General features: G+C 36.9%; 1 protein-coding gene across 4 annotated transcripts in view; it reads left to right on the forward strand.

The window, feature by feature from the left end:
• LOC149168975 (filament-like plant protein 7) overlaps nt 1-27,898 on the forward strand; it is a 142,907-nt gene that overhangs the window by 29,961 nt on the left and 85,048 nt on the right. For 3 of the 4 annotated variants that reach the window (XM_089428497.1, XM_089428496.1, XM_089428495.1), the window contains 3 exons: nt 23,810-23,957; nt 24,202-26,866; nt 26,997-27,099. In XM_089428497.1, coding sequence (XP_089284623.1) covers nt 23,810-23,957; nt 24,202-26,866; nt 26,997-27,099 — 2,916 coding nt within the window. Of the gene's footprint in view, nt 1-23,809; nt 23,958-24,190; nt 26,867-26,996; nt 27,100-27,898 lie in introns of all 4 variants that reach the window. The other variant, XM_089428498.1, reaches the window with a different exon arrangement.

Here is a 27,898-nt window from a genome sequence, read left to right on the forward strand (position 1 = left end):
ATGTCGGAGTGGATCAATTGCAATATGTCTGTGGTCTTTCTATTACTTGAGGGGAATGTCCCCTTGTAAGTTTTCCTTCGGCACAACCCGAACATACACCTTCATGCTCTACTTTGAACTCGGGCATACCTATCACCATCTGTCTCACATCGGGTAAGGCCTTATAATGAAGATGGGTGAACCTACGGTGCCATAGTTCAGATTGTAGGGATGTGTTGCAAGACATGGCTCCTAATGGACTTCCTTCCACTTGATACAAATTGTCAACCCTGAACCCAAGAGTAAAAGAATCTTTAAAATTTCTTTTCCAAACATGTACCTTTCCATCGATGAATGCCACCGTGAATCCTTTGCCCTCCATGGCTGAAATGGACACCAGGTTCTTCTTGAGATCAGGTACATATAATACTTCTTGCAAATGAATAGTGTTACGTTGATTCAATTGAAGGATAACATTCCCTACTCCCTTCACGGGATAGGTGGCATCGTCTCCAAGGATGATCTCCAAGTTTGTCTCCTTTTCTATCAGATTAGAGAGGGCTTCCTTGTATCCGGTGAAGTGCCTTGAGGCACCACTATCAATCAGCCAATTTCCCAAAGTGTCTGAAGGAGAGGCAGTGAAGAGGGCTGATATAAGATAGTACTCTTTTTGCTTATTGTTAACAACATTTGATTCTTCATACCTAGAGTTCCTTGATTTCTTGGAGGATCGACCATTTCCTTGATGTCCTGCATTCATTTTTCCTTTGCCATTGGACCTGCCATTCCTTTGATCGTTGTTGTTGAAGTTGCCCTTGGAATGATTGTGATCATGATGCGATGTGTCCCTTCTATTTGGACACTCCCTTGCATAGTGGCCAAACTTATTGCAAACAAAGCACCTGCCCTTCCTTCCTCCCTTAGATACAGGCTTTCCATGGAAATGACCTTGAGACCCTGCATTATTTCTCCTTTTGGCATGAGCGGAGAATGCAGTGGGGTTGCTTCTATTAGAAGGCATTTCTTGCTCCACCATTCTTGTTTCTTCTTGAATGCATCTTGACATCAATTCTTCAAACCCTAGAATTCGATCATTGTTGAGGATGATGGTTCTAAATACATACCACTCAGGTGGGAGTCCTCCAAGGGTGGTGAGAATAAGTTCTCTATCAAGAATGACTTCTCCAATCGAGAGTAGATCATTCTTGATCTCAATAATCCTTAAGAAATAGGATTGAATATCCTTGTCCTTGCCCTTCTTAATATCCTTAAACTTATTCTTGAGAAATAGAATTTGATTAGCATTACTAACCTTGAACATGCTGACCGACTTGTCGTAGATCTCCTTGGAGGTCTCCAATTCGGAGATGTAGGCCACCAGATGCTTGTCAATGGAATCCCTAGTAATCTTCTTTGCTTTGATTTCAACCCTATTGTACTTGGTCTTTGCAACAACCAATGCATTTGAAGGAAGTTCAGGGATTTTACCCTGCACATAGTCCATCACTTCTTTTTCTTCCAAGGTGAAATCAAGAGACATCTTCCATCCATGATAGTCAGATTTATCATGGAGCTTGTCTACGGTTAGGAAGTAGGATGAGGAACCCATTGAACCTTTTGTCCTTGTCCAACTGTCTTTGGTGATTGCTCTTTCACTTTTGCTTGGGCTTTGTCTTCACCTCAACTTTGATACCATGTTAAATTTTAGGCATGCTTTAGAGGAATTTTGCTTCAATTTCTTTATTAGCTCATTATCAATATTCAGATTAGCAATCACATCAACATGATAGTAAAATGCAAATAGAACATAAACATAAACAATAGAAGACAAGCCAAGATTAGAGGACACAAGAAGTGGCACCATCCAGGGACAAACCCCAATGTGGGGAAACCCTTGATCAAATCTTCTTTTAGTCTGCAATAGTTCATCAGAGAGAGATAATACAATTTACAAATCTGATAGTTTATAACAGCAGCGAAAGAGCCCTAACCAGAAAAGTCAACGCTGGTGAACAGGGCAGATTTGACCCTCAGCGAATTGGTCAACTTTAGTCAACTTCAGCATCCAAACAACAACATAAAACAACCTTCAAAACAGTCAAATTCAACCTAGTCAAAGTTTGGTCAAACAGCCCACCTGTGGTCAGCCCTAGCTGTAGTCAACGTTGGTCAACAATCAATGTTTAGCCTCGATTTCTGTGCCCATAAATGCGGCCTGCCCAAACAAAGATAACCCTCACAAAAACACAGTCAAAGGAGGTCAATACATGCTGGTCAATGCTTGGACAAATTGTCCAGAAATTCGGTCTCTTGAAATTTCGGACGTGTGGAGAGAAAGAGGCTCAGGAATTCGTACTCAATCAATGAGGGGAGAGAGAGAGAGAAGTGTGAAGATGAGTGTGTCCAAATGAGGATGAGGTATCATGTATTTATAGCAAACATTGAGGATGAATAGACGTGATTGTTGGGCTTCTGAGCCTACATAAGTTTTGCTGGCCGACCTTGACAATGTTATGTAAAAAATTAGTTTATTTTAGGTTATTGTTTAATTTTAGGTTTAGTTAGATGAAAGGGCACGATCATAAGATCATGCCCTTTCCCAAAGGGTGCCTATGGCGGTATATAAGCCAGGCAACCCATTGTAAATCATCATCATCTGTCTATTCATTTATTAATAAAGTATTTTTATATATATTTCTGTTTATCCGGAAGTTTTACACTTCATCTGGTATCAGAGCGGTCGAATCCCACACCTGTGGTTTCCACCTGTGTTCTCCCACACTATCCTCCTACCATTACGCGTATTCTTCCACCTCTTCCCTGTGCCGTCGTTCCACTACCTCCTCTCCACCGTGCTCCACTGCTTATCGTTCCCCACTGTTGTCGTCAACCCAGCATCCAAAAAAAAAATACGCAAACGCTGTGGTGGATTCGCTGTTGGATTCATTGCTTGACACAGACAGCTGCCCACAGTCCCCCGTCCGTCTTATCCGCTGCCACAGTCCCCCGTCCGTCTTATCCGCTGCCCACAGTTCCCCCGTCGTCCGTTCTCCCTGCGTTGTGCTTCCGTCCCATTCATCTGTCTGCATTCGCACCTGTCCGCAGTCCTCTGCACACCGTCCGGTTCCATACCTGTTCCCGCCTGCTGTGTTACGACTTCCGTTAAATCGACTGCCAGCTCTGTGTTACGGTGATAAGTCGATACAATTTTTTTAAAAAAATCAAAAGGGTTTGTTAAATCAACGTGCCTGCTGTGTTACGGTAATATTCGATATATTCTTGAATAGCCAAGGGGTTACGCCAATAGACGTGACGGTTTAAAAGTAAATGATATATATATAAAATTTATAACGTGATTTGGTGATTTGGATATATATATATCATATTTTAATTATATATATTATATATATAATTTAATTAAAAGTTATATAATTTATAACTTTAAATTTTATATATATATATAATAATTAATAATTAATAATTATAATTATTATAATTTATAATTAAAAAAAAATATTAATTAAATTAAATTATTAAATTAATTTAAAAAAAATATATATATATATATATATATAATAATTAATTAAATTAAATTATTAAATTAATTTAATTTAATTATTTTAAAAAAAAAAAAAAAGGGGGAAGGAAAAATATTTTAGCTGGCAAATAAATACACGCCTCCGCAAACCCGCTCAATGTCGACAATGACAATGGCGGATTTCCAGAAAAGGTTGTTGGATGCAGAGCAAAAGATAAATAACAACCACGACGAGGTCAGTAAAAGATTAAATGAAGTCGAGAGCAAGCTTGGGGAGCAAGCGGACAAAATCAAAAATCTTGAAGATACGACAAATCGAATAGAGATAAAGATGGAAAGTCAACATGTCCAAACAGGAGTAAACTTCAGAGAAGTCTTAACAATGTTGAAAAGTCTGTGTAAAAAGTCGAATTGTACACCCGAAGAGCTATTAAAAGAAGGTGAAGAGAATCAAGAACACATCTCGTCAGATTCAACTAAGTCCACAGACTCTCATGACAAAGTTGAATCCCCAAAAAAATCAGCGACACACCACCAAGAAGCAAGTAACACTGCCTTTACAAACAAGCAACTTTGGGATACCCTTACTAGTCAACACCCTCTTTTTGCTCAACCATTAGCCACATACCAGAAGAGGGTAAAGGTTGAGATGCCTAAATTCGATGGGAACGAAAAATACAATGTTGCATGGATAAATAAAGCAGAAGAATACTTTGAGATATATGACATCACTGACGATGACGAAAAGATCAGACATGCATCCATGAAAATGGAGGGAGAAGCATATAACTGGTATATGTGGTGGAAAAAGACAACACACGTCATTAGCTGGAGGAGATTTAAAGATGCATTCTTCAAAAGATTCCAAGGTGTGAAGGAAGAAGAGTTCTTTTCAAAACTCATCAAATTACGACAAAAAGGAAGTGTGGATGAATACACTCAAGAATGGGAGACCTTAGTAACTCGAGTGCCTGGGTTATCGGAATCTCGTTTAATTTAGTCATACATCTCGGGACTTAAAACCCATTTACAAGTAGAACTTGAGATGCATGACATTTCATCAATAGAAGTAGCAAGACGAAAAGCAAAAACAGCCGAAAAGAAATTCGAACAAATATTTTGGTCAAAAGCCGAAAAAACATATGCAAGACGAAGAACACCTCAGTATGCAGACGCAAAAAATACAAGATATGTTCCACCACATCGTCGTGAAGATGAAAAATCTAATGTGGAAATGCAAAGAATAAAAGAGGGTAAATGTAAACGCCGTGGTGAGAAGTGGGACCCCAAACATAGATGTGCTAAAGGTAAAGAACCAAAGAACCTATATAATTGTGAAGCAACCAATGATTCAAACAGTGAAGATTATGACATAGAAGAAACACAAGACGCCCTAGAATTCTCACCAGAATTAGATGACGGAAGTACTCCGCAAGTGTCATTATCAGCCATGACAGGTATATCACAACCTCAGACCTTGAAGTTAAAAGGACACATAAAGAAGAACAACGTAGTGGTTCTCGTCGACTCTGGAAGCACACACAATTTTCTAGATGCAACCGTGGCAAAGAGACTCAATATATTTTCATTTCCCTTACCAAACATGAAAGTGATGACAGCTAACGGTAAAAAGATTGAAAAGGTGGGAAAATGCCATAAGGTTAAATTGCAGATTCAAGACTTCAGTTTAGAGTCTCCGTTTTTCACAGTACCGTTAGGAGGAGTAGATGTAGTCTTAGGTATCCAATGGCTACGAACTTTAGGTACTTATGCCGCCAACCATCAAGTACAATTTATAAAATTCAAATGGGGAGGTCAGAAGTACAAACTACATGGATTCCAAGCACCAGAAAATCATGCTGTATCATCATCTCAGATGATGAAGCTGAGTCGAAGAAGAGCACCTACTTATGCAGTACAATGTCATCAATTAGAAATGTTATTTGCAAATATGACCAGAGAAGAATCACCAGAGATACAAGATCTGATTCGGAAGCATGAAAAAGTATTTCAAGACCTACCTATGAAGATGCCACCTAATAGGGAAATTGAGCATACAATAGAAGTCAAGGCAAGACCAGACCCTATCAACATCAAGCCATACCGATATCCACATCACCAAAGAACGGAATAAGAGAGATTAATCCAAGACCTTTTAAAGTGTGCGACCTTGATCATCTTAGAATATCTGATCAAGTGGAAGGACTTACCCAAAGAAGACGCTTTCTGGGAGAATGAATCATTCTTCAACAACATCCGTCGTTACTTATGCTTTGAGGACAAAGCATTCTTTCGAGAGGAAAGCATTGTTATGTAAAAAATTAGTTTATTTTAGGTTATTGTTTAATTTTAGGTTTAGTTAGATGAAAGGGCACGATCATAAGATCATGCCCTTTCCCAAAGGGTGCCTATGGCGGTATATAAGCCAGGCAACCCATTGTAAATCATCATCATCTGTCTATTCATTTATTAATAAAGTATTTTTATATATATTTCTGTTTATCCGGAAGTTTTACACTTCAGACAATTTGTCCATAATCAAAATAAATTCATAACTTCATTTGTACATGTCAGAATCAGATGATCTCTAGATCAGTCCTACACCTCTCAGAGAGAGGAATCCAAGAAAAATATTAGCTATCAGAAATAAGATGAAGCATGTGGAGTTTGGCCCTAGTTGCCAATTTTAACAAATTAAGTATGAGACCAATGCCTTATGGAGTCAAAATTCTTGCTTATTATAAATTGAGACCAAGTAACTGGATGGACAACCGCTGCTTAAATGATCAACTAACTTATATGCTATGCAAATCCTAGGATCTAAGTGTAATGCAAAGATATTGGTTACTTTTAAGTTATATGCCTAGTCTAAATGAAACCTCCCTCTTAACTGTTTTAAGACCAATATTTGGAGTAGGTTGTGGGATGAAAGCCAACGTGAAGCAAACAGAGGCTTGATTAACGATACCTCCCCCTGTGTTCCAACTATCTAGTGCTTCCGCATTGCAGAAACCGTGCCTGTAATGACTGCAAGGTCACTGTGTTAACCACTAGAAAGGTGCTAAATCCCTCATTCTAGGTGAGAAAGGGTGGCCCTAGAGATCTATCAACCAAACTTATGCTTGGAAGTAAATTATTAGTGCAACTAGACCTAGAATGATTATGCAAAGGGTATGCGTGAGATTCTTAGTTTAAGATTGGCTTAGTGTTTAAGTATTCTAAGTTATGACTAATATTTGATGACAAGAGTACTTATCAATTAATTATATGCAATCTTATAACCAAGAAATGTGCCAATCACCAAAGTGCTGTTGTAATAAATCCACAAGATGCTTAGCAATTTAGAACACTTACGCAATTCAACAATAATTACTTGAGACAATTTAAGATCTTTCAAGATATGCCAATTACCAATGTTAAGAAATGCTCACTTAGAATGATAACCAATGAAACTTAAGATGTTAATGCTTAAGATAGACAACAAAATTACCAAAGCTTCTTAAGATTGCAAAGGAGAACAAGATTACGAACAATAATATTTCAATTAGATGCTCAACTCAAAAATGTCAATTAGAGCTTAATGTCCAAAGCAACTTAAATCATCGATAAGATTAGAAGACTTGGATGTTTGAGTGATTTTAGTGCGAATTTAACAATTCTTAGATCTAACACAAGACAAGTAAATGTTAGCCTTGAATAGTATAAACCACAATGAGCCAATCTGATTATGAAAAAGTCACTTATGTGAGAGATAGGGCAACAGTAAATGTTTCACTTCAAACCAAGAAATTATCAAGCATATAAAATTGAATATGACCAATAAATTGCCCAATGTCTTGCCAATTGATAAAACAACTTTGCCAGTGTAAATTGATGAATCTTTAGCCCTCTTAACATGTTATATTTAGAAAATATCAGATTTGATCATGGCTTTTATGCAGAGATAGCAGTCACCATAAGTTGGAAATTTATGCCAAAAATTAATGCCCAAGACACTTAGATGTTAGGACAATATGCTAGAAATCACATTAACCAATTTTTATGCCCTTTAGAGTGTTTCTTCAGACTTATATCAGATCTGATCTAGTAATTATGCAGAGATATTCCAACAAACAAATGACTAGATCTAAGTTAGATATTCAATGCCCAAGTAGCCAAAACACTAGCAAAATTTTACTGTGGAATTATTTGGGTGTTTAGACCACTTAGATATGATTCTAGGGCATTCAATTCACTGTTATGAAATGAATATGACAGTTGAAGCAAAACTCTGACAATGTGAGGGTTTAGAGATAAAACCCTAGGCCCAAGGCCTTGTAACATGCTTTCCCAAGTTGCCAATTTTTTTTCCAAAGCACTTGGCACCTGAAAACACCAATTTTTAGCCAATTTCTTCTCACAAAACCCACCAATATTTAGTACAGAAAATTCAAAGATGGGTAGAGGGCAATCTAGGGCAAGGAAAAGGGCTAGAAGGCCATGGACAAGGCAAAGGCACACAAGGGAGGCCAAATAGGCCTAACGACTAAGGGAAAGAGGCTTAGTAGGGCTAATGCAGGCGCTAAGGAAGAGGTCGAGAGGCCTAAAACAAGCCCTAAGGCCCACAACCTAGGGTTTCAAGGCCTTAAAAGGCTAGCCGCAAGCCATAAAGGGGCTACGGCAAGGAGAAAAGAGGTAAAAAAGGGGAAGAAAGGAGGTGGAGGGAGGACGAAGGAGGGAGGAGGCTTTGCGGAGGAAGAAAGAGGAGGACGAAGGGTTGGACGCTGAGGCTAGAAGGGGCCACGCTAGGCCTAGGAGGCCTGAAAATGCCAAAACCCTTGCTAGGAAAAATTATTTGCTTTAGATGCTCAATTTCACAGCAACATTCCTTGATGTTGGCCCTGCAAAAACTTGGAGACTAGATTTTACCCTCAAGGACCTAGATCTAGCTCAAAACTTCTGCAAATCTTCTTAATAAGGCTTGGATCTCACCTACATAAATGAATTTACAAATACCCAAACCCCAAATATATACAAAAATCTCAAAACCCCGAAATCCTAATTAGAAAAATAATTTACAAAACTATATTATACAAGTTTTATTTACAAAATGTACAAATATACAATGCTTTTTCAAAAGGAATTTTGATAATTTTTTTTTAAAAGATTTCTTTGATAAATGGCTAATAATACTTTGGAAAATAAATGCAAGCTATAGCCTTAGTGAAGTTAGATAAACTATAAAAATATTTGAAGCCCAAACAAGGTCAGCCTACGTCCACAGTTTGTGAACTTGGAGCCCAAGGACTGGGGACCTGCAAACATTATATGATTCTTCACGTATAAACTGTTAGAACAACAATGAATCATATCATCTACGATAAGCTCAAAACTTATCAATAGAGTATTCTTATCATTTACAATGAAATAACGATTTCATAAAATTTAAACACAATATAGGAATGTTCCGTACCCAACACATATCACAAATTAGTAGACAGTAAACACCATGAAAGGCACCCCAATGTCTTTATTATGATTCAAAAAACATTCCTAGCGGGACATTAGTGTTACATCAGCTTTTCTGCAGAATTTTCTTAGCCAAACATCAAATGGTTTGAGACACAAATGACTCTAAATTTATAGATAAATCCTCAAAGTGGAAAAATAATGGCTAGTTAGTTTGATCCTCGTCAAAATAATCTCTACCGTCGAAAAATATTTGATAATCTTTTAATCTGCACCGTTGAAATAATTATTTTTGAGGAATTTTCGAATATCTCATTAAAGCCATTTTTTATTAGCTCAAAATTAATTATTTTGAGCTAATTTCCTCGAAATTTTGACTTTGATTTAACCAGCAAGGTAACCAAGCAAAGGACCTTCTAATTTATTTGATACCCACGAATTTTTCCACTCGAAGAATTTATTTTTTCTAAGACTTTAATTTTGACTATAATTAATTAAATTTCTGGTTAAAGATTATTTTAATTTTTTTTCCAGAAAAATTAATTAATTGACACTTGAGGGGATTAATATTTTTTCACCCTTTGATATTTTAGCCATGGTGTCTAAGTATGAGGGACCATGCACTAAAATATTTTTTACATAAGATTTTTACATTTCAACTCTCAAAGGGGGAACACCCATTCGGTATCGACCTCAAATTACAAACCCAATTCTGCGACACAATATGATCTAGTAGACCAAGTGATATGTAATAAAATAATTTAGCCAATTAGCTTAAATTATTTCTAAATCACTTTTACATAAGACTCGACTAGAACACTGGGACTCACCTAAGATTGACGAAGAATTCCACCCTAGTTTTGGGGTGAGGTTGCAGGGAAAAAATCTGCCGACCATCCGTGTTTAGAAACACAAATGAATCAGTGAGATGAAAAGCTTTCTAGGATGAAACTCTTGCCAAAATAATAGGCTTACCTAGGTTGTTACATACATACACGGTCTTACTAGCATCATTTACATTACAAATTTGCAAAATGGGTTTTCAATGACTCAATAAAACTGATGATTGATGATCCGACCCTTTGGAAAAATTTGGCATGTCTGCTTCCTTGGAACTTTGACAAAAAGTGTGCAACATCTGGCTCCATATGGGGACATGTTGCTTGTATGAAGTAACACGAGAACCCTAGAACCTTGCATCCAAGAAAACAAAAGTTCATCAAATAGATATCCATTCGAAATCAAAATCATCATGCATATATAGTAAATCCTGCTGGAATAAAATAAATCTATCCTAACATTTGGAAAAGGACATTAAAACATAAGTGCATAAAATAAAGCTAACTAAAGACAATAAGTAAAGAGGAGTAGGGTTAGAGATACTATACAAACGATGCCCTATGGCATCAGATGTCTTCAACATTCTGTATACTGAGCATTTGCCGACTTTCGACAAATCTGTGGGTTGCTTCTTGGATGTGCCATGCTGAATTCTGAAAATGCTAGGACTTTGACTTATCCGAATATCAAGCTGCTCTTGGCCATCAGACACATCAAATCTCTTCCTTTTTCTTTTTTGCTTTTTACTTTTATTCTTGGTAGGTTGTGAGGCAAATAGCGGGGCCGACATAAACTCTCTGTCTTGATTCTGAAAATGCCTGGATGAAGGATCTGAAGAATCTAAAGTATGCCCAATCTTATTTTGCATATACTTGTCAAAGGTGACACATACGTCTAGTCTTCCTCAATTTCTTTTCCAACCATGGCACTTCTAGCCAACCTGTGTTGAATGGGGCAAGTAACCTTCTAGTAATGAGATGAGAACTGCTCTGGCAGACCGGGAGGCTTGTGATTTGTCGAAGGCTCTTTATTTGTTTCATTCTCTGATCCATGCTGAAGTTCTTGTACCTGTATTATTTGCAACTTATTTTGAAGAATGGTTTTTTTCAATTCTCATGGCATCCATTTGATGAGAGTGTTCAACCTTCATAGCACTGTTTTCCTTGCCATGGTTTTCTTCCATTGTTAACAACTCATTCTGAAATCATATCTAATTAGCTTCCATATCTTTTATTACTTTGTCACGATTTACTTGAATCGAACTCATTTCTTGTTTATGATTTGCTTCCATAGTGATCAAATGATTTTGCATGGTGGATATCTAATTAGAATGTTCACCCTTCATAACATTGATTTCCCTAACATGATTCTCCTCCATTGCTTGTAACCTATTTTCGAGGTCACTTATTTCCTTAGCATGATCGGTAATTAATTTTTCTTGATTAAGCTCCATGTTCTTTAGTTCCTCAGCATGTTGTTCTTTTATGGTTAATAACCTGTTTTGAAGACTGACTTCCCTGTCTTGCATAGAGCTCATTTCTTTCTTATGGTTTTCCTTTATGATGCTCAACTCTTCAACATGCTTTTTCTCAATAGCCATCCACTTGATGTGCAGAGATTTCATTTCCTTGGAGTGATCTGCCACCAATTTTTCTTGATTAAGCTCCATAGTTTTCATCAATTGAGCTTGACTAAACTGCATGTCTCTAAGCCTTTGAGTTAATTCCTTGATAAGATCCCCTTGATCACTAGTTCCTGCCTTTCCACTCTCTTGGATTCTAATTGCAAAGGTACAATTGGATTCATCATGAAAGTGGTCACAAGGTCTACAATATGGCACTTCTTGATCATTATCATATAGCAACTCATTCTCTTGAAACATTCGCATACTTCTAAAGATTTCCTTTAATTCTTCAATCTGATAAATTTTTGTTCGAAAAATGAAACTAGGTTCGGTCTTCATTTAATGTATTTGAGTCATCTTGTAATGTACTTGTCATAAGAATAAAGAAAATAATAATTATTATTATTATTGTGACTTATTAAAGCATGGGTTTCATGCTTGGGTCACTATGTTTTAGGTCAAAAAGTCCCTATTGAGGACTTCTAGGATTTATTTTGAGTCAATAGAGTCATTTTACTTTTAAAGAGACCTTTCTTGGGCTTTTGAATCATGTAAAAAGGTTAAGTATTGAGTCAATTATGATTTATGTATCCTCCACACCAAGTCGGCCTAGAAGAGATCAAGTCGGGTTAAGGACCCTAATTCGACTTCACATGGAGCCTATAAATACAAGCACATTGAATTCATTTGGAAGACACTCTCTCACAAGAAGTTCGATATCTCTTGTAGTTGGGAAAAGTGCGAACTCTGTTGCTGGGAAGCGAAAGGAAGCGTAAGTTGGGTGAAGCCTAAGGAGAAGAAGAAAATTGAAATTTTGGTACCTCTCTCTCTCTATTTCGTGCCCTAGATTGGGAGATCGAAGTCTTCCAAATTTCACTGTTGCCGGAAGTTGCCAGTTGCTGGAAGTTGTTGCCTAGTCGAAGTTGCTGGAAAGGGGTTGAAATTCTGGGAGGTTGACTTGGTGTGGAGGGAAGGTCTGGTCTTGGTCTAGGGTGAAGAGTCTCAAAGAATACTATTGAAAGGAAGAATTTCTTGACTGGGTTTTCCCCTCGAGGGGGGTTTTTCCCTGGCATAGTGCCTACATTTGGTGTCTATTGTTTTATGTGCTGCTGCTTTGGTAATTGCTTGATGAACTAAAAGAAAGAAGATATAAAGAATCGTAATAACAAGAAACATCACAAGTAATTATCAAGAATAAGAAAATCTTTCTGCCTTTCTGATTTTCTAACATGGTATCAGAGCTTTGGTGAAGAAGGAAGAAAAAGGCAGTCTCAAGCACTTGATCAAGGAACCATTCAAAAGGATTATCTCAAGGAAGGAATCTACTATATTCAAGGAAGATGTCTAACACAATCAAGGGAGAGAATAAACTTGAAGGAGCCTCTAACTACAGGTCCTGGAAGAAGAGGATTGACCTCATCCTTGAAAAGAACAAGGTACTAGACTTGGTCAAAGGAAAAGTAAAGAAGCCTATAGAGGATTCCAATGATGATGACAAAGTGAAATTCAGGGAACTAGAATTGGTGGCCATGACTCTGATGGTAGAAGGAATAAATGACAACCTTGTCCCATTCATAGCTAACATCGATCATGCTCAGGAAATGTATGAAGCCTTGTCAAAGTTATTTACTATTAAGAACATTGGTCAAGTAGCAAGTTTGAAGAATGAGCTAAGGACCACAAAGATGAATCAAGAAGACAAAGTGGCATCCTTCTTTGTGAAGATAGCGAGAATCAGAGATGATCTTTTGGCCATTGATGAAATTGTTCGAGACAAAGAACTCGTGATCACTGCCCTAATAGGGTTGCCACCTATTTGGGGTGCATTTGCTGTAGGACTTAACGATTGGAAGGTAGCTCTAACCTTTGAAGAACTATGGACTACCTCAGTCAGGAAGAATTAAGGATCTCATTAGTTGCCAATCCTGAAGGAGCATCAAATGCATACATTGCTCAACATAAAAGAAATAAATTGAAAGGACCAAGGAAGAAAGTTGACATGTCTAAGGTCGAATGCTATCAATGTCATAAGAAAGGTCACTATAGTAGTGACTTTCTCGACAATCCAAGAAACAAGAATAGAGAAAGAGATCAAGCCAACTTTGCTGAAGAAGGAGACCTAAACAAAGTCAAGGCCGAAGAATCTGACATTAGAGACTTACACTACTAAGTCTTTTGCTTACAGCTTTAGATATCTTGTTTTATAGGTTTTTGCCATATTTTTGAAAAGACATTTTTATTGTTTTTATAAGTTTGTAGGTATCCCTCAAGTTTTGGAGGGAGCCCCCAACAACTCCCAAAGATAAGTATCTCATTCCCTTTCAATTTTTTGTTTCATGTACTCATTTAGTTTTTATTATATTAATACTAATCACCATTCTCCCTCTATTGTCTTAATTAGAAAGACATCTGCTATATCCTCAAGGAATATGGAAGGAAGCCACCCAAGATAAGGTTTGTCAAGAATCAAAGGTATGCCTTGAACTACAAGCACATTGACTTCTTTAGTAAATGTTTATTCATTTGATAAGCTATTACTAACATTGTTGTGTCGTGCTATATTGAATCACATTGATTCTTATTTTGGGTGATTCATCACTTGATAAATCTACCTGACTCCTATTTTTAAGTAATTTTATAGAACCTTAGACAGGTTCTCTGGAAAACCCTAACCTAAGGTTATGCTAATGTGAATGTTTGAAACCCTAACCTGCTTAGGGATATTGTGAAATGTTGTTTGAAGTTCTTATTGATGATTTCATGACTGGGATTCCGGTATGAACATGAAATCTTAACTTGTTAGGGTTGAATGATGTTTGTTTGAGATCTCGAACCTTTGGAATTTTTGGAATAGTAGGGTTTGCTTTTCTATGTTATGAAACCCTATATTTTAGGGTTTGGTTGAGCTTATAAGCAAAACCTTTGTTGTGTTTAAGCCCTAGGCATATGTGTACATTTGGTCGAAACCCTAGCTTGGTCTAGGGCAATATATGTCTAATATTTTAATGTTGTCAGACATATGATATGCTTATGCATTGTAATGAATTCCTAGATACATGTGTTGACCTAGTTATTGATGGTCAAAAGTCTTTGGATTTAATATAAGTCATTGTCTAAGTTTCTAGAATGATGATATTTGGAAATCTAGGGTTTTGCAACTAAACCCTAGTAATAGTTAAATTCTCTAGTATGTGTATAATGATTGTTGAGATTGTGAAAATGAAATTTTGGGGGTTTGAAGTTGAATCTTTGTAGAAGTAAAATCTCTGATGACAATATGATAATTTGAGATTTGTGTAAGATTGGAATTTGAATTTTGGTTGTGATTGATGGTTGATTGAAAATCTAAGGTTCACAACTAACCCTAGTGGACGTTGGTCATGCTAATGACCAAGCTGTGATTTATTTTGATTGATTCTTTTATATGAAATCTAGGATTTGCATGAAACCCTAGTGGAAAGTCTAACATATGAATTCTGAAAGTTGTTAGATGCCTTGTAGATCTATATTTGTTTGAATTGTTTTTAGGGTTTGCTATATGTTGTAGTAGGTTATGTTACACCTTTGAAAGAAACATTGAAACCCTAGATGGAATGAAAGTTGTTATGAAGTAGTCTAGGGTTTATGACAAAGTCCCTAGCAAGATGTTGAAGAGTATTTATCTCTTGTTTTGGTATCTGATATATGTAAGGTTGAAATGATTTCGTGATTCTGATATGGCTAACTTCATGCTTCTATAGGTTTGGTTGTACTTGCTATTTAAGTTGTGTAGGTACACAATCTTCAATATGGTGAAGATGTTCGTTGATGTGATAAGCATGATGAGGATGATGATAACTCTGATGAAATGGATGGAAGCCACGAAAGATTCTCCAACGATGAAAAGAAGAAGCTAGTCTTCTTGAGAAAGCCTGAATAGAAGAGATCTCCCTATGATTAAGAGGGAGTCTGGATAAAGAGATGCTCCCTGGTTGAGAGGCAGGGCATAACTTGGTTTTGATTGAAGAATGAATTTCGAAGGATATGTTGCCTCATGAAAAGTAGGAAAGGAAAGTGTATGATGGAGGAATCTTCTATCAGAGATTCAGTTGATAGTCCCACTATGAAAAGATGATAGTCCTACTATGAAAAGATGAGAAGCAACATCAAGTTGCTTGAAAGACCCTGAAGGTTTGTATTTGTTTATGTACATGTGAAAGTATATTATTGATTGGGGTTGTGTTTGTACAGGTGAATCTTTCGAAGGATTTGATAACATGATGGTTTGATTAGGAGAGATTGGTCATCCTCGATCTACTGGATCAATGGTGTTGAGGCTTTGTGAGTGAAGCATTGACTGGGAGGACATCTGGCCGACACTTTGTGTTGATGTCTAGGTCCCGAAGTTGGAAAGGTGGTGTTGATTATAGAGCTCTGTCTTGGATACACACTTGGATCTTTGGGTTGGTGGTTAGCAAGTAAGCCTGATGGTACCTAGAGGGGTTGAAAGCTTGAGTCCACCTTATTCCCACTTGGATAGATTGCCTTGGTCAGGAATCTAGTCCGTGGCATTGCGGTGTCTAAATTGTTGAGAGACCAATGGATAGATTGCCCTGGTCAGGAATCTAGTTCATGGCATTGCGGTGCGTAAAGTTCTTCATTGTTCATACTTCATATAGTTTGAGATCTTCCATTGTACTTGTATATGATGAATACCTCCCTCGTTAAGAGGGAGTGTTTGAAAATGGAACTAGGTTTGGTTTTCATTTAATGTATTTGAATCATCTTGTAATGTACTTGTCAAAATAATAAAGAATTTATTATTATTATTATTATTATTAGTGTGACTTATTAAAGCATGGGTTTTATGCTTGGGTCACCATGTTTTAGGTCAAAGTCCTCATTGAGGATTTCTAGGATTTATTCTAAGCCAATAGAGTCATTGTACTTTTAAAGAGGCCCTTCTTGGGCTTTTGAATCATGTAAAAATGTTAAGTATTGAGTTAAATATGATTTATGTGTTCTTCACACCAAGTCGACCTAGAAGAGATCAAGTTGGCCTAAGGACTCTAATTCAACCTCACATGGAGCCTATAAATAAAATCACATCGAATTCATTTGGAACACACTCTCACACAAGAAGTTTGATATTTCTTGTAGCCGGGAAAAGTGCGAACTTTGTTGCCGCGAAGCCAAAGGAAGTGCGAGTTGGGTGGAGCCTAAGGAGAAGAAGAAAATCAAAATTTTGGTACCTCTCTCTTTCTGTTTTTGCCCTAGATTGGGAGATCAAAGTCTTCCAAGTTTCATTGTTGCAGGAAGCTTCCAGTTGTCGGAAGTTGTTGCCTAGTCGAAGTTGTTGGAAAGGGGTCAAAATTCTGGGAGGCTGACTTGGTGTGGAGGGAAGGTATGGTCTTGGTCTAGGGTGAAGAGTCTCAAAGAATACTATTGAAAGGAAGAATTTCTTGACTGGGTTTTCCCCTCAGGGGGGTTTTGCCCTGGCATAGTGCCTACATCTGGTGTCTATTGTTTTATGTGCTGCTGCTTTGGTAATTGCTTGATGAACTAAATTAAAGAAGATATAAAGAATCGTAATAACAAGAAACATCACAAGTAATTATCAAGAATAAGAAAGTCTTTCTGCCTTTTTTTATTTTCTAACAATTTCCTCCTCAACTTCTTTCTCTAGAAGGTCATGAGGGTGACCTTGAATGTTAGTAAAACGAGAAGGGGCAAACAAGTCATCAATGGTGACTTTCTTAAAGGGAAAGGGAGCTAATGGATGTCAGAGAGAAAGATCCATGTTCAAGAAAAACAAAAAATCCACAAGAAGCAAGCTTCTAGCAAGAATTCTTGTAAGAAATGAAAGAAGTGGAGTTGCCACTTGAAGATGAATCCAACTCCAAAATCCAAAAGGCGAAAAACTGAAAGTTAGTCAGGGAGAAGCAGATGGATATCAAGGAGGGTTTCTTGTTTGAGAAAAAATGGATTAATAAGTGGAGTCGCCACCCAAACAAGAAACCGACCAAAATGTCCAGGTGCTAAAGGTGCGGATAGAGAAGATGAAAAGATTAATGAGAGGAAAAAGGATAAGGTGATGAAATAAATGTGCCAGGAAATGTGGCGATTGACAGGCTAATGAAGAATGATTACAATATTAGGAAGAATGTCGTTGAAGCGTCGACAACAAAATAAATTGGTCCCCAACAATGGCGCCAACTAATGTTGTTGCTTAGATTGTATAGGCACCGCGACAACGACTCAGGGTGGGGGTTGTCATTCTGATCCCCGCCCAATCCATTCTAGCTGTCTCCCAATAACAAGATATGGGGTGTAGTCTGGATGGAAATGAGATGATGATAGACAAATTGACAACCAACTTGTCCGGGAGACACAAATGAGTGGCCTAGCTACTTGGCTAATTTTAGCAAGATCCAATGATTAGATTAGATTTAAGTATGAGACTAGTGCCTTATGGAGTCAAAATTCTTGCTTATTATAAATTGAGACCAAGTAACCAGATAGACAATTGCTGCTTAAATGATCAACTAACCTATATGCCTTGCAAATCCTAAGATCTAAGTGTAATGCAAGGATCTTGGTTACTTTTAAGTTATATGCCTAGCCTAAATGGAACCTCCCTATTAATTATTTTGAGACTAGTTTTTGGAGTAGGTTGTGGGATGGAAGCCAATGGGAAGCAAGTAGAGGCTTGATTAACAATACCTCTCCCTGTATTCCAACCACCTAGTGCCTCTGGCATTGCAGAGATTGTGGCTCTGACGACTGCAAGGTTACTGTGTTAACCATTAGAAAGGTGCTGAATCCCTCAAGCTAGCTGAGAAAGGGTGGCCCTAGAGATCTATCAACCAAGCTTATGCTTGGAGATAAATTATTAGTGCAACTAGGCCTAGAATGATTATGCAAAGATTATGAGTGAGATTATTAGTTTAATATTGACTTAATGTTTAAGTACTTTAAGTTATGACTAATCTTTAATGACAATAGTACTTGTCAATAAATTATATCCAATCTTATAACCAAGAAATGTGCTAATCACCAAAGTGCCAATGTAATCAATTCACAAAATGCTTAGCGATTTAGAACACTTATCCAATTCAACAATAATTACATGAGACAATTTAAGATCTTTCAAGATATGCCAATGACCAATGTTAATAAATGCTCACTTAGAATGATAACCAATGAAACTTAAGATGCGAATGCTTAACATAGACATCAAAATTACAAAAGCTTTTTAAGATTGCAAAGGAGAACAAGATTATGAACAATAATATTTTAGTTAGATGCTCAACACAAAAATGTCAATTAGATCTTAATGCCCAAAGTAACTTAAATCATCAACAAGATTAGAAGACTTAGATGTTTCAGTGATGTTACTGCCAATTTAACAATTCTTAGATCTAAACACAAGATAAGTAAATGTTAGTCTTTAATAGCATAAACCACAATGAGCCAATCTGATTATGAAAAAACCACTTGTGTGAGAGATAGGACAGTAGTAAATGTATCACTTCAAACCAAGAAATTATCAAGCATATAAAATTGAATATGACCAATAAATTGCCCAATGTCTTGCCAATTGATAAAACAACTTTGCCAGTGTAAATTGATAATCTTTAGCCTTCTTAAGATGTTATATTAAGAAAATATCAGATTTGATCATGCCTTTTATGCAGAGATAGCAGTCACCATGAGTTGGAAATTTATGCCAAAAGTTAATGCCCAAGACACTTGGATGTTAGGGCAATATGCTAGAAATCACATTAATCAATTTTTATGCCCTTTAGAGTGTTTCCTCGTACTTATATCAAATTTGATCTAGTAATTATGCAAAGATATTCCAACAAACAAATGACTAGATCTAAGTTAGATATTCAATGCCCAAGTAACCAAAACACTAGCAAAATTTTACCATGAAATTATTAGGGTGTTTAGACCACTTAGATATGATTTCAGGGCATCTAATTCACTCTTATGAAATGAATATGAACGCTGAATCAAAACAGTGACAAGGTCAGGGTTTAGAGAGCAAACCCTGGGCCGAAGGCCTTGTAGCACACTTTCCCAAGTCGCCAAAATTTTATTCAAAGCACTTGGCGCCTGAAAACACCAATTTTTAACCAATTTCTTCTCGCAAAACCCACCAATATTTAGTCCAGACAATTCAGAGATGGGCAAAGGGAAAACTAGGGCTGGAAAAGTGCTAGAAGGCCATGGAAGAAGTAAAGGCACACGAGGGAGGCCAAATAGGCCTAGCGGCTAAGGGGATTAGGCCTAGTAGGGCTAATGCAGGGGCCAAAGAAGAGGTTGAGAGGCGTAAAAGAAGCCCTAAGGCCCACGACCTAGGGTGTTAAGGCCTTAAAGGCTAGTGGCAAGCCCTAGAGGGGTTACGGTTAGGAGAAAATAGGGAAAAAAGGGGAAGAAAGGAGGCCAAGGGAGGAGGGAGGAGGCTTTGCAGAGGAAGAAAGAGAAGGATGAAGGTCTGGACGCTGAGGTTGAGAAGGCTGACGCTAAGGCTAGAAGGGGCCACACTAGGTCTAGGAGGCTTGAAAATGCCAAAACCCTTGCCAGGAAAAATTATTTGTTTCAGATCTTCATTGTTGCTCACTTTCACCACAAAATTCCTTGATGTTGGCCCTGCAAAAACTTGGAGACTAGATTTTAACCTCAAGGGTCTAGATCTAGCTCAAAACTTCCGTAAATCTTCTTCATAAGGCTTGGATCTCACTTGCACAAATGAATTTACAGATACCCAAACCCCATATATATACAAAAATCTCAAAACCCCAAAATCTCAATTAGAAAAATAATTTACAAAACTATATTATACAAATTTTATCTACAAAATGTACAAATATACAATGTTTTTTCAAAAGGAATTTTGAGATTTTTTTTTTAAAGGTTTCTTTGATAAATGGCTAATAATACTTTTGAAAATAAATGCAAGCTACCATCTTAGTGAAGTTAGATAAACCATAAAAATATTTGAAGTCCAAAAAGGGTTAGCCTATGTCCATAGTTTGTGAACTTGGAGCCCAAGGGTTGGGGAAACTGCAATCACTATATAATTCTTCACGTTTAAACCGTTAGAACAACAATGAATCAGATCATCTAAGATAAGCCCAAAAATTATCAATGTAGTGTTCCTATCATCTACAATGAAACAATGATTTAATTAAAATTTAAACACAATATAGGAATATTCTTACCCAGTACATACCACAAATCAATAGACATTAAACACCATGAACTACACCCCAAAGTCTTTATTATGATTCAAAAAACCTTCCTAGCGGGATAGTAGCATTACATCATTTTTTTCTGTAGAATTTTCTTCGCGAACATCAGATGGCTTGAGACACAAATGACTCTAAATTTATAGATAAATCCTCCAAGTGAAAAAATAATGGCTAGTTGGCTTGATCCTCGTCAAAATAATCTCGATTATCGAAAAACATTTGATCATCTTTTAATCTCCACCATTGAAATAATTATTTTTGAGGAATTTTCGAATTTCTCATTAAACCATTTTTTATTAGCTCAAAATTAATTATTTCAGCTAATTTCCTCAAAATTTTGACTTTGACTTAACCACCAAGGTCTAAAGGTCCAATTTTTCTTGAAATTTCCAATATTCTCTTGGTTGGAGACCTCCAAAATTTAATTTCTGTGATACTCACGATTTTTTCCACTTGTAGAATTTAATTTCTCCAAGATTCTAATTTTGACTCTAATTAATTATTTTTTTTGGCTTAGGATTAATTTAATTTTTTGCCAGAAAAATTAATTAATTGACACTTGAGGGGATTAATATTTTTTCCACCCTCTAATATTTTAGCCATAGTGTCTAAATATGAGGAACCATGCACTAAAATATTTTTTTACATAAGACTTTTACTTTTCAACTCTCAAAGGGGAACACCCATTCAGTATAGACCCGCAAATTACATACCCAATTCTGTGGCACAATATGATTTAGTAGACCAAGTGACATGTGATAAAATAGTTTAGTCAATTAGCTTAAATTATTCCCAAATCACTTTGACATAAGACTCGACTAGAACACTAAGACTCAAGTAAGACTTCGACGAAGAATTCCACTCTAGCTTTGGGGTAAGGTTGGAGGGAAAAACTCTGCCGACCATCCGTGTTTAGAAACACAAATGAATCAGTTAGACGAAAAACCTTTTAGGATGAAACTCGCCAAAATAATAGCTTTACCTAGGTTGTTATATACATACACAGTTTTACTAGCATCATTTACATTACAAGTTTGTAGAATGGGTTTACAATGACTCAATAAACTTGATGACTGATGATCCGACCCTTTGGAAAAATTTGGCATGTCTGCTTCCCTGGAACTTTTACAAAAAGTGTGCAACACATCGCACAATAAAAATCAAAGAAATTCGATTAAACAAAGAATTTGGCCTCAACACAATAGCAATTTCGGCTCTCCACAACAGGGTACAATTTGGCCCTACTTTCCTTGGTGGCTCGGCTTCTGTGAAAGGGGATCAATTTGCTCTTAGCAAAATAATAGTCATGACTCTTGCTAACAAAAACCCCTGAAGTCAAACTTAGCAGAATGATGATCGTAACAAACCTACGAAATCGGCACCCTACTCTATAGATTTGGCCTTGTATACATGATAATTTCAGCTTTTGTAGGTTTAACGAACTCGACTCAAGTAAGATAAGTTCCTCCCTCATGTTCCACATTAACCTCGTTGCAACAACATTTGAAATCGACCCTTGTACAATCCAAGATCTTGGCCTAGGAGAGAAATTGGCACAACCCACTGTCACAACAATCAATGTCGATCTGAACAATTACCAATATGACCAATTTGGCCCTTACATAATATGGAATTTTGGCTTCAACATTTCAAGAAATTTTTGGCCTATTAGTTCAATATCCAACCTTCTTGCAATTGATAAATTAAGCCCAACAAATTTGATAAGAAAACCTTTAGACTGGTAGGAAAACCAACTCCGATACCACTGTAATATCCCTTTTTATTTAATTAAAAATTTCTAGAAATTTTACGATAACATTTCTTCATGCCATAATTTGCTGAGAGAATTTAACAAGAAATTCACAAAGCTTGTGGACAATAAACTGTAAAACCCAGCTATTTTATTTATTTAATATTGAGAAGGAAATTACATCAAATTTAATAAGAAACCTGACAAATAGATAAGCAGGAATAACTTGGTCTTCTTCAAAATCCTTCTCTAGCTGGACTCCCTTATCTGATATGTATGCTTCTTCAACCTTCTAACAATTGCTCCAAAATCTTTCCCTTCCTTGCTAAGCACCACTGACTAGTTAGGGTGGAATCTTTCACCACCAAAACTAATTGCCGCTAGCTAAGGTGGAATCTTTCACCACCGAAACTAATTGCCACTAGCTAGGGTGTATCTCTCAACACCAAAACTGGGAATTATACAAGGGTTTTCCTCTCACATGGTAAGCTACTAGATCTCCCCAATCCAACACACAATAATCCAGATTGTCATGTACACCAGTAATCCTTTGCCTTCCTTTTATTGTGATGGCTGTTAGAATACCATGAGTCTTCTGAAAACCATGGGTTCTTTTCCTTCTTTTAATAAAGTGACTTTTTTATAAGGTTTATTCTTAATTAATTTTTAAGTCACTTAATAATCACTTTTATTAATTTAATTACTCAATATCACCTTAGAGATGACATAAAATAATTAAATTAGTTAGTTGGTGACTGGTATTCTGTCCCCGAAAAGGGACATTACAGATTTTGAAGCACTTCAGGAAAAAATAAAAGTTGGAGGAGCCATGATTATTAATGTTATTGTCAACTAGTAAAACTTAGAGCTTATATGTTTGTAAAATCTATAACATCACGATTTAGTTGAAGCTTAGGCCTTGCAATATGTTTATTGAGCATTAACTTGGAAGTCCTTCCATATTTCTTAGTAATAAATTGGGGACTCCAGAAATACATTGTACTGAGAAAGATGTAAAATTTATAATTGTGAATGTGCCTACTTACAGCATCATGGGAAGGGCCGTGATAGAGTATTTTCAAGATATGCTAAGTTCCTTTCATTAATCAAGATGTTTCCTTGCTTTTCCCTTGAGGCTTTATCCCAAAAATTCTATGAATAGAGGATTTTTTTTTATTCATGTACAGTAAAGTTTCATTCCTATTGAGAGCAGCCTTGTAGAGATCAAAGGATTAGTGATTTATCTTTATTTTTCATCTCAAATTACTTTCTTTAATTTCTCCAATCTTAATTCTCAATATTGATTTAATCATTCTAGATAGTGTCAAGACTCTGGGTAATGTTCCTGAAAGCTGCAGGATGTGACCAACACTAAACTGGATCTTTTGCAGAACTCAAATGGGGTAATCAATCCATTGCAGGAGCTCGATGAGAAACTGAAAACGATAAATTCAAAATTATCAGCTGCTTTAGCTGAAAGTAATGCAAAAGATGACTTAGTGAAACAACATGCAAAAGTTGCAGAAGAAGCAGTTTCAGGTGCCACTGTCTATTCCTTGGCATTATTGCTTTTACATAAATGTCATTTGGAGAAGTTTTTACTTTCTCAAACTTCTCTGAGAAAATAAATCCATTTTCAATGCTTCAAAGTTTGTTGTGGCCTTTTTCTAAGTTCTTTAATTTTTTGCCTGTGCATTTGTAAAGTAAGATCTGAAATTGGCATATCATGTGACCTCTTGAATCCGATTTTTTTCATGACTGATAAATATCAGTTTAATTCCAGGCTGGGAAAAAGCTGAGGCTGAGGCTGGTTCTCTGAAAGAGGAACTTGATGCAGCTCTTCAGCAGAAGGTGGCTGCAGAAGACCGAGTATGTCATTTGGATGGAGCCTTGAAAGAATGCATGAGGCAATTACGACAAGTGCGAGAAGAACATGAGCAGAAAATTCATGATGTTGTCATGAAGAAAGCTAATGAATTAGATAGAATCCGCAGAGAGCTAGAGGAACAATTGGCTGGGATTAATCACCGGCTACTAGAAGCAGCTGCGGAGAACACTGTGTTGCGGAATTCTCTTCAGGAGAAGACACAGACTATTGAAGAATTGAGTGAGAGAAAAACTTATGTTGAAGCTGATTTCAAGGTGTTACAGGTCAAATTAAATTCGTTGGAGAAGGAAAATAGTGCTCTGAGATATGAAGTTCATGTGCTAAATAAAGAACTTGAAATTCGTAATGAAGAGAAAGAATATAATAGAAGATCAACTGATGCAGCTAATAAACAGTTTATAGAGAGCACTAAAAAAATAGCCAAATTAGAGATGGAATGCCAAAGATTGCGGGTCCTAGTTCGAAAAAAGTTACCAGGGCCTGCTGCTGTAGCTCAAATGAAGATGGAAGTTGAAATGCTGGGAAAAGATGCAGTTGAAGGAAAGAGAAAAAGGATGGGGAAAGGGGTTGGTCTAACTTCATTAACTGGGGAGTCTATGCATGAAAATGTTCATGAGAACAGCCTGAGACAGGTACATGCTTTCCCTGAGCAGTTATCTGCGTTGGAAGAAGAGAACAAAATACTCAAGCAAACTCTTACTACTAAAAGCAATGAACTTCAAACTTCAAGGGTCATGTGTGCGCGAACAGCTAGTAAACTATCTCAACTTGAGGCACAAATGGAGGCTTTCCATAGAGGTCATCGCATCAGTAAAACCAGTGGTACAGCTGTTGATATTCATGTAAAGATGTCACATGGTATCAATATGAGTAATGAACCAAGTATTGTTTCAATTTCTGAGGATGGAGGCAATGGAGATGAAGCTAGCTGTGCTGAATCCTGGGCTTCGGCATTGATTTCTGAATTAGCACAGTTTAAGAAGGATAACATAGATGTAGCTACAAATAAAACATTTGATTCCTCAGAGTTTAATTTGCTGAATGATTTTGTTGAAATGGAACGGCTTGCAGCATTGTCTACTGAAAAGGTTGATGGTTCTAATCAAAATTTTGGTAAAGACAAATTGGGTGGAACTGGGGTATTCCGGATGGAAGAAAACAGTAGTGCTTTTTCTTTGACTGAGAGGAATGTTCCTTTAGAAGAAACCCCTATAACCTCTGAACAAGATACTAATGCCATAGCTGTAGCAGAGAAGTTATCTGCCATTCAATCAGAGAGTTCTACCAATGAAGCAGATAATGCCAATCTTCATGATGTTTTATGCATGGTTTTTGAAGCCCATGCAAAGTCTCAAAACATGGATGAAGTGATGGAGAGGGTCAAGGCTGCTATTGTAAAGTCTCGATGTTCAACTGTTGAGCAATTTGCCACAACAAAAGAAAATATAAATAGCACTGATGATTTGAATGGTCGCTCTTTTCAGGGAATAATCTCACATAATTTTTCACCGAAATCCCATTCACATGGGAGTTCATCTGAAGAAGAAATAGTTGCATTTTCATCTTCTAATAGAACAAGAACTACCCATCTTGGATCAAAAGTGACTGCTTCTGTTCACAAAATACTGATGCTTATTGAAGGTTTTATCAAGTCAAATCCCTCAGATCAAATTCATTCAAATAGCATGGCACAGGCCACATGTGGACCTCATGTCTATGGGAATTCTTCAGATATGCCTGGCTATACCATGCGTGTCTTGCAGTGGCAAAATTCAGAGTTTGATACAACTGTTCAAAGTCTTGTCAATGTTTGCACTGATCTTCTTCATGGGAAGGCAGATATAGTGGAGTTTGTTGAAGCAGCAGCTTCTACATTAGACTGGCTTGTAAACCATTTCTTCTCTCTTCAAGATGTATCAAGCATAAGAGCGACAATCAAGAAGCAGCTTGAATGGGATGAAGACTCACATAGTGTCAGTGAATCAGAGGTTGGAGGAACAAGTAGTCCAGAGTTTAGGAAAGAAAAGACTCCTGTGACTGCTAAAAATGAAAGTGGAAATAAATCTTTGGCATTGACATTAGATATTGTTGGTTCCAACTCAAACAGCCCAATTGCAAATGCCTCACCTCAGCTTAAGGATGTGCAAAATCTCCTGGCAGAAAAAGAATTTATTGTATGCAAATTGAATGAAGAGATTGGTAGACTGAATGGTGAGCTTAGTTGCTTAAAGTTGGTAAAAGAAGAACTAGAAGAGAGGCTTCAACTGGCAAATGCTAATGTTGAAACCATTCAGGTTCGACTACAAGAATCACAGCAAAATATTTCAAGATTAGAGTCACAACTTTCTTCAACCATGGAAGAGAGAGAGCTAGTGGAGGAACAGTTGGCAGCTCAGAAATCTTTAAATGAGAAACTAGCTTCTCGACTCCATACTGTTGAAACTGAATTAACTCAGGCTCAAGAAAATTGTAGCTCTTTCCAAGCAAAACTGGAAGAGCAACATAAACATTACCAGGAATTAGAGGCAAAGTGTTTTTCCTTGCAACAACAGTTAGAGAGGTAATGTTTTGTTTTGGGTTTTACAAGTATACGCATAGATCTTGGCTGGATATATTTTTCACGAGTTATTATACAGTGCACTGTAATGCGTTAGTATTATTATGAAATTAACAGATTTCCTGTGTTTCAGTGTAGAAAAGCAGGAAATGTCCAGATCTATTGATAGTGCAAATACACACCATTGTCTTGATGTACAAGTTAGTGCCAGTGAAGATGCGATGAGAATAAAGAAGGTATGTTCTGATGCAGCATTAGGAAAATGATATGTTGTTTCTGTTTTCAGTTTAATTTATCAATTTTTTAATTTTGAAGTGATTGCATGGAATTGACAGAAAGAACAAATACTGAAAAGTCATGAACTAGAAGTTTCTGGTTGACTACCATGTTCAGGCTAGATAATGTGACTGTCCTTGACAATCCTCAGTTATTTTTTCCCCATTTTGGCTGCTATGATATAGTTGCACTGATAGAATTGGTGTGCACTCTACAGCCTGATGTGAGGTAGATCTTCGTGTGTATGTATGTCTCACATCACTTACATATAACACTAAATTAAAACAGAAAAAGTATGATACATGTTACAACAAATTCTAGCAGCCTAGTGCAAACCCTCACTAGGTGACCTAGACAAGGTGGGATACTCGGGAGTGTCATCCCTGTCGCCTTAGTAACTACTCCCCTCCTTTTATCGAAGGACAAATCCAACACAAGGGACGCTTCCTTGGTAGGGTTTAGGGATCAAGTAACCCAAGGATCTCGAGCTAAGCACCCCTTAAAGATCCTACAATGTAAATCCACCAGGTAAAGGTATACCCAATTAGGGTTTGAGTTGGATGAAAGAGTAAATTCCATGTTTGGGTTCAAGGGAGCTATGGGTCAATCTAAAGGCTATGGTCGGCTTAAAGAGCCTCAATAGGTCTCCGTAACACACCAAATCAATAAAATACTCAAGGATGCTATAAATTAGGGTTTTACATTAACATATTGCAGCAATACAACAGGCTATAACTGCAACAAATTTACCTGTGAAAA

Source organism: Pinus tabuliformis, chromosome 4_2, assembly GCF_031772625.1.
Source record: "Pinus tabuliformis cultivar Carrire ecotype Pingquan chromosome 4_2, CPIR1, whole genome shotgun sequence".
In the NCBI taxonomy this organism is placed as follows: Eukaryota; Viridiplantae; Streptophyta; class Pinopsida; order Pinales; family Pinaceae; genus Pinus; species Pinus tabuliformis.